The sequence below is a fragment of the Sinocyclocheilus rhinocerous genome, unplaced genomic scaffold, assembly GCF_001515625.1.
Source record: "Sinocyclocheilus rhinocerous isolate Xijiao unplaced genomic scaffold, SAMN03320098_v1.1 scaffold263, whole genome shotgun sequence".
NCBI lineage: Eukaryota > Metazoa > Chordata > Actinopteri > Cypriniformes > Cyprinidae > Sinocyclocheilus > Sinocyclocheilus rhinocerous.
In genome coordinates, this window is record NW_015645086.1 from 2877601 (window position 1) to 2890267 (window position 12667).

The 12667-nt window shown below is 37.0% G+C and overlaps 1 protein-coding gene across 1 annotated transcript in view; it reads right to left on the reverse strand.

Moving 5' to 3' along the window:
- Positions 1–1580: 1580 nt before the first annotated feature.
- The window catches only part of LOC107705741 (uridine-cytidine kinase-like 1), a 33721-nt gene continuing 22634 nt past the window's right edge, over positions 1581–12667 (reverse strand). The window contains exons 9-15 of the mRNA XM_016509192.1: positions 8954–9052; positions 7765–7858; positions 7315–7377; positions 7013–7135; positions 5355–5462; positions 4585–4741; positions 1581–3259 (exon numbers count right to left, since the gene is read on the reverse strand). Of these exons, the coding sequence (XP_016364678.1) occupies positions 3180–3259; positions 4585–4741; positions 5355–5462; positions 7013–7135; positions 7315–7377; positions 7765–7858; positions 8954–9052 (724 nt within the window). The 3' untranslated portion in view covers positions 1581–3179. The remainder of the gene's footprint in view (positions 3260–4584; positions 4742–5354; positions 5463–7012; positions 7136–7314; positions 7378–7764; positions 7859–8953; positions 9053–12667) is intronic.

Here is a 12667-nt window from a genome sequence, read left to right on the forward strand (position 1 = left end):
TTGACCTCGTCAAAAAAAATATAAAGGTAAATATTCATGCACAAACATCTTCCCACATGTATTTCAGGCTCCAAAAAGTCCTGGATTTCTCACTGTACACTTAATTCGGCATTCACTGAGGGCTGGTACACGCAGCTATGCAAAACACTCACCTCTGCCTTACCTACACAGACGTTCAATTGCTCCTCATCACTCCATACTGAGAGAGGATTTTGAGGCTTTCGAAATATGCGCTGAAGCCCTCAATTCAAGCCGTAGAGAAGCCGGACCATCAGGCTGATGCTCACACACTCGCTCCCTCCAGTGTTGTGACCTGCAGGGCCCTCGCGAGCTGCTGGAGATGCTGTAGAGCTTTCTACACATGAGCAAAGTGCCTCCTTCCTGTTTGTCACTATGAACAAACTTGTGGTAAACTTTCCATGACATCTCAATATTGAGGGCCACTAGAGCACGTTTCATTCATCTCAACCGCTCCTTTTTAAAAAGTCTTATGTGACGTGGTGATCGTTTTATGACAGAGGAAGAGCACGATTATAGTTTTTCTGAAATGAAAATTTGAGAAAAGTGGTTGCAGGTAGTTTTGAACAATGCTTAACTTTGACTTTTGTCTCCGCTTGTTCATTTCAACCAGGCTGATTATAATGAGTCATATCAACCAAACGCTGAATTAGTCACTTACATTAATATCTTAAAAAAGACAAATGTTCTCAGTTTGCAGGACGTACACTTCACAGAAGCTCTTTTAAACATTCATTCCATGTTGCGTGTTGAATTAAAAGGTCAGCTGATCTTTTAGTGTAGACGACACTGAGAAGAGTAGTTAGTTGATATTATAGTGTTGACTATCATAGTTATAAAGTTAATTATGGAAACTGATGAAAGATTGCTAGGTTAGTTTCCATATCGAGAGGACAACCACAGCATCCTTCCTGTGTGTTTGAGACATGAATGAGTTTCATTCCCGCTGTCGGTATTACAAAAACGAGGCAAAATGCATACAAAATACAAGAAAAACTAAGCAAAATGCATACAAAATACAAGAAAAACGAGGCAAAATGCATACAAAATACAAGAAAAATGAGGCAAAATGCATACAAAATACAAGAAAAGTGCCATAAAACAGTCTAATTCTACATTAGTACATCTCTTCAAATCTCTGGAGAGTTTTTGATTGGAAAATTCATTGATGGTGGAATTCTCAGACATCAGATGTAATTAATGTCCTCAAGAGACAAACAATGTACATAGAAGATCAACTGGCTATTGCAATTAAAGCGGAAAAGAAATGCTGTATCACCGTACAAAAGTCTGGGGTCAGTGAGATTTTGAAAAAAAGTATTTTATGTTTATCAAGGCTGCATTTATTTGATCAAAAATACAGTAAAATCAGTAATATTGTGAAATATTATTACAATTTAAATTCACCATTTTAAAACATTACTGTATGTATATGCATATTTATATTTACACACATACATAGCACTAACAGGGATCATTACACGCAGCTCATCACAATTATTACACTGCCATTTCAGTTCAATTAAATCAGATAAATCAATAAATGAGCATGAAACACTGACTTGAGTTTAAATGAATTTATTATGCAAGGTGAAACAGACTGTGGATATGAGAGACTGTTATCTAGAACATCGGTTGCCGGGGACAATGGTCAATTAAACAGTGTAGCAGTCATTACACAAAAATATCAGACTGACCAATCAGAATGAAGTATTCAAGAATGTGTGCAATGACAATGCAATAAAATAAATAGCTCCGCACAAATCGTAAGACTTTTATTCCTGTTGTGGGACAAAAGTCACAGCAGATACATTCACTAGATCTTGACTTTGTCAATGCAGATCTCAGTGCTCTCACATTAACACAATATTGTTTGTTTTTTCTGCCAAACTATTTTTTGTATTTTACAACCAAGGAATTTTCTTTTGGTTAACTACAAATATAAATTAAAAAGTCAGTGTAAATCAAATAAACGACACGCACACACACACATACAATCGCATTATATTTCTATAATTAACTAATTTCTTCAGGCTAGGTACTTTCTCAAAGTGAAAGTGCTCAGTGGGGTAAAACGATAAAACAAAGAGATATCAATGCGTCACCCATAATAAGAGCAAGCACTATGCTCATTTGGTTGAATTTCAGGCCAAACACCAACACTTCCTGTGGGCTAGTTTTGTTCTTATACGTCCTGTATGTTCTCGACGTGACAGCAAACATCAAGCAGATGTCAGCCATATATGGTAAAGGCAGCTATAGACTCACTGGACAGATGCAAGACGCTGCACTTTTGTGAGTCAAAAAAACAAAACAAAACATGTAGGTCATTCTCATCGCAGAACGCAAGCTTTTTCCACAAAGATCAAAAAGAAAACTTTAAATGTCTTAAAAATCAGTGGCCGTTGATTAGACACGAACTACAATAAAGATCATTTCTACGTTTAACAGGAGCTGCTCCTTCATGCTTCCGTTCGACAGTTTGATCATCTCATATCCCTTAAATTGAGCTCAGCATCTGGCATCTAAACAAACTGTCAACATTTTTGCACAAAATTTTAGAAAAACGTTACAATGTTTAAGTTCTTGTACAGAATGCAGTGCTCCGTTGTGAAAGTGTAATTGTTAACAGCCTGTGGTTTGGTCAGCAGCCGTCTGCAGGTAAAGCGAGAAAGCAAAGATTAAAACAAAGCAACGCCCACACATTTTTTCCGATGAAGTGGTCCTTCAAAGAAATTCACTGTCTAAGTGTAGCAAGGCAGCGCTTTGAGTCTTACTTTACTCTCTGAAACTTGACTGCTGCATGAAACGGGAGTTAAATAAAAGTGACATGTTGTATGCCGTGACAAGCAGACATACTGTGTTCACATGCCAAAAATACTAAAATAGCAGATTCCAAAAGTGGCAGCAAACACAAAAGGCAATGAATCAACTGCATGTGCTTCAGAATCAAACATTAAACGACAGTAAATATTATTAAATAACTCACATAAAAAAAAAAAAAACATCTAAATAAACCTTCATAAATAAAAACTTCACATAAAATACTTCAACTTGGGAGTGCCAAAAAGTATAAAAATATTTTATAATGTACAAATATCAGGCGTGATTATCAGAGTGGCTTCACAAATCTGTGCGGATGAAATGATCTGACACTCAGGTCAGCAGCTGGGCTCATCCATGTCATCATCACTCCAGTCTGGAGGTGCATCCGTGCCAAAATAACGATCCCCAAAATTTCCTGAAAAAAAAAAAAAAAATTCACAATTTTAAATGATTAAATGTTTAGGTATTACTAACATTTTTTTGCTTATAACATAATTTTCATGACAATTAAGCACTTTTTTCCTGCAAAATTTGTATTACTGTAATGCATCGATGTTTTAGAGTTGTAATTTTCATTATTCTAACCAGATTCTCCCTTATTTTTTTGTATTCAAATTTAAATTAAAAGCAGTACAACAAACAGCATTTTCATATCATCAACTGATCTTATTCACCCCAAACGTTTAAACAGGGTGTGTGTGTGTGTAATATAATTAACCAGTTTACAGTATTTCAATGGAATATTAAATATTCTATCTGAGCCCAGTGCGTGAGTTTTTCAAGTTTGCCGCATCCACAGTAGCACTGTATGACTGATGTATCGATTTTATTACATTTTTTCCTTTTTATTTAAATTATTTACAAACTGGTAATAGTAATACAGATTTTAATGCCATGTCAGCATCTGAGGCTGTTTTCATGGCAAAAACAGAGTTACAAAATACAGGAGTTACAGAAATACAATAACAATAATAATAAAAAAAACAAATAAAAAGAAAGATACATCATTTAAAATTACATGAAAATGTAAAGATGTTTTACATTTACATATGATAAAAATTCTAAAACCTATTTTTACACTCTGGTTAACAAGATTGTAAAATATCTGTTAATCCTATCCTCAAATAAGTGTAAATAAATATATTTTGCCTTTTAAACACATTTGCAATGTTCGGCACTGTCACTGCTACACTGCAATGTTGAGAATCAGAGTCTGCTGGATTCAAAACATGTCAACTGATCCACCTCCCCTGAAGAGTAAACTTAAAGCTACTGCTTCCATAGACAGAGTATATTTAGTACTTGTGTAATTAAATGCCTGAAACCTAAAATAAACATCATGTGGTTGAAAATACTGAACAGTTGTGATATATGACAGGCGGTGAGCGAGTCTCTCTCTGGTTCAGTGCCACTCAAAGCGGGAAAGCAGATTTGAATTTAGCAGTTGATCATGTGACACACTGAATGTTCTAATCACAGTGGCGGGATCATCCAGGTCAAAGGGTTAATATATAATAATACATTAATTTATAACCATGAAACAAATGTCACATTGCTAAAAACCTTAATGGGTCCTAAAGGTAAAAAAAAGTCTTCACTTTCCATTAAGCAAAGTATAATTGTTTTACAACCCAGACATGCTCTTGGCTGGTTTTGTGAGAATGGCCCCTTTGTGTATAACCACTACGACAAAAGGCCACAGTCAAGCAGATAAAGTAAAGCTGGGGTTCAGAGTCTCACCTATGCCGGGGATGATGTGGAACAGGTCATTGACCTTCTTGTCGACGGCGGTGGTGATGATTTTGACCTGAGGGAAGGCGTAGGCCACAGAATGGACACCCATCTCAGCCATCAGCAGAGACACCAGCAGGATCTTATCCTCCTGAGCGTCATGATCCTACACACACACACACACCTCATGAAGAAAACACAGTCCTGCTCCTCCACTCTCTATCTGTACTTCCTATTGCTTCTCCACTTTCCAATCTCAAGCAAAAAGCCAATAAACAAAAAAGTTAGTGTACTTGTTTATCAAGGAGGCAACAGTGTGCCATTTATTTCCAAAAATGTAATTTCCACCACATAATTAAACATAATACTTCATTTCAGATGTGGAGTATTTTTTAGATCATGCATTTTCAACGTTAGTAGACAAATTCTATTTAAAATAAACTAGTGAGAGCGTGAGTAGTGTGTTCTCAGCAAGTTTATTTTGTTAAAATTCCACCGGTGCCAAAAACGGCCTTAGAAACTGATAAATACAGCTCAGCCTCAGAACAACTGCAGAATTAATATGTGAGAATGTGTAAAGTTATGTCATGCTGTATGGCCGCTGTCAGCTAGTGAGGTTTCTCTGCTACGCCTACACTGACAGACAACCAAACTGGGCCGCTCTACATGTGGTGCCTGAGTAGGCGTGTGTGCCTGTGCCACTGCACACTATCAGTTCCATTAGATGGCAAGAGGTGTTGCAGTTGTGTGCGTGAGAAAAGGTTCAAATGCAGACTTACAAGTAAAACTCTGATAGCCATCATGGCTGCCGCTCCAGTGGACACAGTGCAGTCCGTCAGAATCACGTGATCCTCGCTGATGTCTTTGGGCAGACGCAAATAGTGCAACTGGACGGGAACATAAAAGAAAGCTTAAATGTGCAGCAATAATATGTCTAAATGCATGAATAAATCTAATTAATAAATAAAAGTGAGTGAGTTCATGCGATTATTTAAATATTCAATGAAAAATATATTTATTCTATATTACATTGTGCAAAATGGCTGAAGGCAGAACACCTGCTTCAGTATGTATCACGTAATGGAAATATGTTAAGAATTATACTTCACCCCCCCCCCAAAAAAATTGCATTGCTGCATCATATTGTTGTGAAGAACAGAAAGATGCGAGTACGATTAGAGCACTGCTAAAGGCAGATTTTGTATTTTCACTATATATATATATATATATATATGCACATATCCCACTGCGTGTCAACCACACGAATTGCTGAAACCAATATTTTCACATATTATTTAGTTTTCTTTCCTAGAAAAGAAACTGAGTACATTAACCATGAATAAACTGAGATTTATCATAATTTGAATAATTTAACTGATTGACAATCCAAAAACTAAAATAAAATAATAAATGAAATAAAATGAAAAATTCTTTAAAAAAGAATAATAATAATTTTAAAAACTGTTCTAATGACACAAAATACTGTAACACTGAAAAGTCTCGCTCAGAAAACGTCTACCTTCTATAGATAATGGGATCTTAACAAAAATCTTTCAAATAAAACAAAAAAACAACAACAACTGGTCACACTTTAGTTTGGGGACCAATTCTCTCTATTAACTAACTATTAAATATGACTTTAGCCTCGAACTCCTAATTTGCTGCTTATTAATGGTTAGTAAGTTAGTTGTTAAGTTTAGGTACGGGGTGAATTAAGGGATCTAAAATATGGTCATTCAGAATAAGGCATTAATATGCGCTTTATAAGCAGTGTTGGGCAAGTTACTCTGAAAATGTAATCAAATTACTGATTACTGATTACTCCATTTAAAAGTAATCAAATTTTTATTTTAACATGAATTATTTTAGATATTTTATGTTTAGATATTTCTATTTTGCGGGAGTCCGTGAATCATTTTATTCTCCCGCATCCCGCACACACACACACACGAGTGTCTACCCGCCCACACCAGCACTCGCCCTTCTTGTCCCGCGCCACACTCTGTTGCGTCGGGTCTCGCGAGGGCAGGTCTCTAATCCACTGGCACTTGACTCCACAGTGCGTGTGCTACATCCTTTTTACAATCTCTAGATTATAAAACACTGCATTCTGTCAGCAATGTAACGCGGCAGTAACGTATAGAGACCTCGGCTTGTAACTATACTCTAATTACTATTTTGAAAATTATAATGCGTTAAATTACTCCATTACTAAAAAAGTAATCCAATTACAGTAACGCGTTACTGCCCAACACTGTTTATAAGTACTAACAAACAGACAATATGCTAGTAATATGCATGCTAATACGCAACTGAGAATTGGTCCCTAAACTAAAGTGTTATTGAATAAATAAAGAAAGAAAGAAATTCAATCTGATGTCTGATTATCTGCTGTGTGTAAATTTTAGGGGTTAGTAAGAGCAGAAAGGGGCGTTACCTCCGGCTCTCCTGTGTCCTGATTGGTCTGGATGAGGATTTTGCCAATGCGGACGTCTTTGCACACGGCCCTAAGCGCGGGCTCCATGGTCTCTCCCGCCCTGAGAATCGACACACCCGTAATCTGCTCAAAACAAGAAGAGGGAGAGTCTTCGATTTCCTTTTTAGGACCTAAACCTTTCTACACAACAGAGAACAAAGACATTTCTATATGACAGAGAAAATCCCGAAACGAGCAGACTGATTAAGCTGAACTACCAAGAGATTGTCCAAAAAGAGTCTAGTGGCACATTATATTCTTACCCTCTTCCCATGAAAGGTTCTGCCCTCGTAATCTTCTCCTTGTGGGGTCTGAACAACGTGAACCTGCAGCAGATTACAGACAATTGAAACATCAAGTTGTTTTTGTCCAAGCATATCATATGTAGCTAAACTGATCTTCCTCTCTGATTAAAAGCCACAGTAAAATGTCAGCAGCAACATCGTGAAGCTCACTAGCTCACTGCACTTCTCCTGTGAGCTTTTTAAGTGTAAAGGTCGCTGTGTTGCTGCTGCGTGTTGCTAAGCCGATTTCTATCATGTTGAGTTTGTTAGTCTGAGTTTCCACTGCGGTGGACAAGTGAGCCAAGTTTCCATGTTCAAGACGAGACCTCCATGCCCACACGCTCAAATCTGTTTGCGTGCCGTTATTATGTCGATCTAGAGATTTTCCAGCAATCCCTCCATTTTCGCTGTCTATAACTATTTTCTCACCTGAGATGGAAGAAAGGACAGCGCTCTCTCGATGAGGAGCCGCATTAACCTCTTGGAGTAGAAGATGAACTCGTCACGACTGGTCTCCTTATTTCTGCAACACAAGCATGGATGACAAAACAGTCATGTGGTTATTTGTGTTCAAAATGTTCAAATTAACATGGAAGATCTTTTTAATAACCTTGCAAATTTTTTATTCTAAATATTTTACATAATATACATATGTTTTACTGGTAAACCTAACATTAATCAGAAATTTCAGACCATAAAACAAATGGACAAACTTAATTTTCCTAACAGCCATTTAGGCAGGAAATATAGTAGGGATTGCCCTATTTTAGTATGCAATAGCCGTTAGTTTACGTTACAGCCTGGCATAACCACACAGCCTGTGACATGGACGAAAGCAACGAAAAAAACTTTCAAAATGAGTACATTTCAGCCACTGTCTTCTGCTTCTTGATATTGGTAGTTGGCCGCAGGTAGTATGAGGGGGAGGGACAATTTCCACCCAATAATGGGTCACTTGTATGTTCTTAGAGGGTGGGGGAAAGCAAACTTAAAAAGAAATAAAGAAAGAAAAAACTACACAACCAAGCAAAAACAAAACTAAAAACAACAAAAATCAAATCAAATCAAAACAAACAAAAAAAACGAATATAAAACATATTAAAAAACAGAAAACAAAAGTAAGCTTAAATTAAACAAAATAAAAAAAAAAAACTACAAAAAAAACTCAACAAAAAAACTTCAAAAGCAAAAAACTAACAAAATAAAAAAACAAAAACAAAACTAAGCTTAAAAATCTAAGCAAAAAAAAAAAAACTCCAATAGCACATCACAGGCTGTTTGCATTTACAAAACTGTGAATTTACTCTTTGTATATCATGTAAAAAAAAAAAAAAAAAATACACATTTTAGCACTCTGTTGGGCTGGGTGTCAAATATAAAATCTGGGTTTTGAAGCAAAACCAGTAGAGAAGCACTGCACTAGCCTACAGACCTCAAATAAACATGATCTAAAAGCATTAAAACTATCATTTTGTTTTGCATTGGGTCCTTCCATGTTACTTGACAGCTGGACAGCCATATGAGATGCTGTACGGTTAGTCTGGATACTTTAAGTACTGGCGTACACTGCTGTGTGAAGAAAACTACTGCGGCATAGATGTATGAGTGTGTGTCTGACCTGATGATGGTGTGCATGCCGCGGACCTGCGGCGTACTCTCCAGAACACTGAGGGTCTGTGGAAGGGGCTGGGCCTGATGGGCAGACGCTAGTGCCGCCCTGTTACCATCATCACCGGTGAGAGACAGAAACAGACAGGAAGTCGTCAGCGCAGTGGATTAAAATGGTACGTTCATTCCAACACTACACAGGCGGAGAGAGACACATGCTCACACAATAGCTACTAGTGCCACCCAAAAACTGTCATTCAAATGTTAAAGGGTTAGTTCATCCAAAAATGAAAATTGGGCTGTTTTTTACTCACCCCCGAGGCATCCTAGGTGTATATGATTTTCTTCTTTCAGAAGAATCCAGTCGGAGTTATATTAAAAATTGTCCTGGCTATTCCAAGCTCTATCATTGCAGTCAGCGGGTGTTGCAGTGCTTCAGTCTAAAAGAAGTGAAATAAAAAGCCCCCATCCATTAAAAAAAAGTCTCTCACACGGCTCCGGGGGGTGAACAAAGGCCTCCTGTAGTGAATCAATGCGTTTTTGTAAGATAAATAACCATATTTAAAACGTAATAATCAATTCAATCTAGCTTGCGCTCACTGTTGTAAACGGAAGCAGTTCCGGGCGGATGATGTAGGACGTCGGCGTTGCGCATGCGCCGCTCAGAAGTGACACACGAGGAAGCGCAGGGGAGAGATCAAAACAAAACAACTGTCATGAATTAGAAGTACAAAACGAGGATTTGTAAAGAAGCATGTTGGAGGATTTCGATATAAGCCAAGAGGAGACTGGTTTTCCTTTGCTAAAGTAAGGAAACTGCTTCCTTTGTTCCCGTTAACAAACGTTGGCAATTTTTAATATAACTCCGACTGGATTTGTCTGAAAGAAGAAAGTCATATACACCTAGGATGCCTCGGGGGTGAGTAAAACACAGCCTAATTTTCATTTTTGGGTGAACTAACCCTTTAATGCGATGTTAGAGCGGTGTGCGAAGCGAGGATTTATAAGCATAGAGAAATGATTTATATAACAGAGAACCAAAGGACAATCTCCAAATGAAAAACTGACCCATTTATGAATTATTGTTTAGTTATATAGTGGTGGCCCCAAAAAGTATGTAGACACTTTTTGTCATTGTATTTGTTTTACATTTTACATTATTTGTGAAATGTTTTGTTCATAAATTGTCCTTGTGCTGTTGATTTTGGTTTGATACACTGCCATTCAAAAGTTTGGTCAGTAAAATTCAGCAAAATTCAAAAAAGGTCAGTAGTAATTTTTATTTATTTATTTTTTGAAAGAAAGAAATTAATAAATTTATTCAGCAAGCATGCATTAAATTGATCAAAATTGACAGTAAAGATCTTTAAATTGTAATAAATATCCGTTTCAAATAAATGCTGTTCTTTTGAACTTTCTATTCCTCAGAGAATCCTGAAAAATATGTATCATTTCCACAAAAATATGAAGTTTTCAACATTGATAATAATAAATGTTTCTTGAGCATCAAATCAGCATATTAGAATGATTTCTGAAGGATCATGTGACACTGAAGACTGGAGTAATGATGCTGAAAGCTTTTTTTGAATAAATTACATTTTAAAATATACTCAAAGAGAAAACATTTATAATAAGTTTTAATAATATTTAACAATATTGCCATTTTTACTGTATTTTGATCAAATAAATGCAGTCTTGCTGAGCATAAGAGACTTCTTTCAAAAACATAAAAATATGAAAACCGAGCCCAAACATTCATACAATCATAGTTATGCATTAAGTGTTCAAATATTTCTGAAGCCACTGTTCACTCCAGCTTACAAAAACTACTGGTTAATCACATCTGTTAGAAAGCTTTATGAGCTCTGAGTAGGTCAGGCTTTTTTGGGAGTATCCCATGATTCAATTTCACAAGCAGTCAGGTCAAAGACTGCATCCTGTCAACAAACAAAACACTGCCTTCAATGTAAACGCTGACAAACTCATGCAGAACAGTCATGTCATCGTTTTTACATTTAAATGAACTGCTTCATTAAAACATAGATATGACAATATGCAGTCTTTGGAAATCACACCAAGATCCCTGCTGTTCTACTTATGGTTTGTAATACAACAGCATAAAATGTAAAAAAAAAAATTTAATTAAATTATAAGCAAATCTCCTCACATATCCCAGCGGAGCTTTCTCTGTGGGGGAAGTGACAAACAACAGAAAAACAGACAATGACAACAGGAAGAGAGGGAAAAGAAAAGAGACGTCACACACTATCAGGTGAAGGAGGATGAGGTGGTCACATGACTCAGAGCAGAACAAGAGTGTGACAGCTGTGAACGGCGCTTCAGCACACTGTGTGGATGTTCTGTGGGCAAATCATCCAGCACTGATTATGACATTCGTTCTCATTTTAAAGGTACAGTTCACCCCAAAATGACAATTTTGTCATCATGGAATACAAAAGGAGCAAAATATCCCAGCTGCTTCTAGGGGAAAATCAAATCAAATCAAATAAAAACATAGAAATGTTATGTGATAACAAGCCTTCTGAAGTCTTACAGTATGTGGGGAACTTTCAGTCTTTCATGCACGCTCAAATATGACGAGCTATGACAGTTTAGATGTCAATGACGATTAGTAATGGAACAAATGAAGTCTGATGTCACTGATCTTGTCTTAAAGAGATAGTTCACCCAAAAATGACAATTCTGTCATCATTTACTCACCGTCACGCATGCTAATTGAGTTTCCATTTAATATATTTGATATGTCTGTGCAGGGATCAATGTTTACAAGAGAATAAAAGACTAACTTAAAGCTGTTCATCATATTAAGCAATTAAACCGCTTGACTCACATGAAATACTTTTAATGTTTATATGAACTTTTTGAATCCTCAACATTTTGGTGGAACAGACTTTCAATGGAGGGACAGAAATCTCTCAGTTTTCATTAAAAATACCTACATTTGTGTTTCAAAGGGATTCTCACCGGAGAGATTCATGCACACTCACACTCTCAGTTTCAATGATGATCCATTTATCATATTGTGATGCATCACTGCGCATAGTATTGTGAGATCCATATCATGTATTGTGAAGTAGTATGTGATACCAAGCCCTAAAAAAAGTCAGTCATACGAGTTTAAAATGGCATGAAAGTGAATAAATGATGAATTCATATTTTTGTTTAAGTGAACTATTCCTTTAAGCTGTGACAGTACCATGCAAATGCATCTTTGGTTGTTGTAGTTTTTGAGAAAATGTCAGTTTTGGTGCGGGTCCTGTTGTAGCTGTCATCCTCTCATTCACACTCACTGACACAAAGGTCTGCTACATCCTGTGTCGGGGGCTGTACTTCCTCATGTTTCTCTCTCTCTTTCTCTTCCTCTCCTTTCTGTCTTTTCTCTCTCTCACACACACTCATGTGCTGTCGTTTCTAGCCCAACGGAAAAATGAAACTCTTTGTAGTAGACATAGGAAACTTCAGTGCGTGCGAGACGCCGTGTTCAACAATAGCTACAGAGACAACCATGAGAGAGAGAGAACGAGAGGGGAAAGATAGAAAGAGCAAGAGAAAGAGAGGTCAAGGGGAGGAAGACAGTGGAGTATTTTTAGATGCCGCATGCAGGGAGGGTGTCAGCTGTAAAACACTGAAGGCTGGAAAAACAGAAGGTATCTGCCTCCCTCCTGACTGCAGCACTGAGCATCTATCCTCCCGTATTATATCA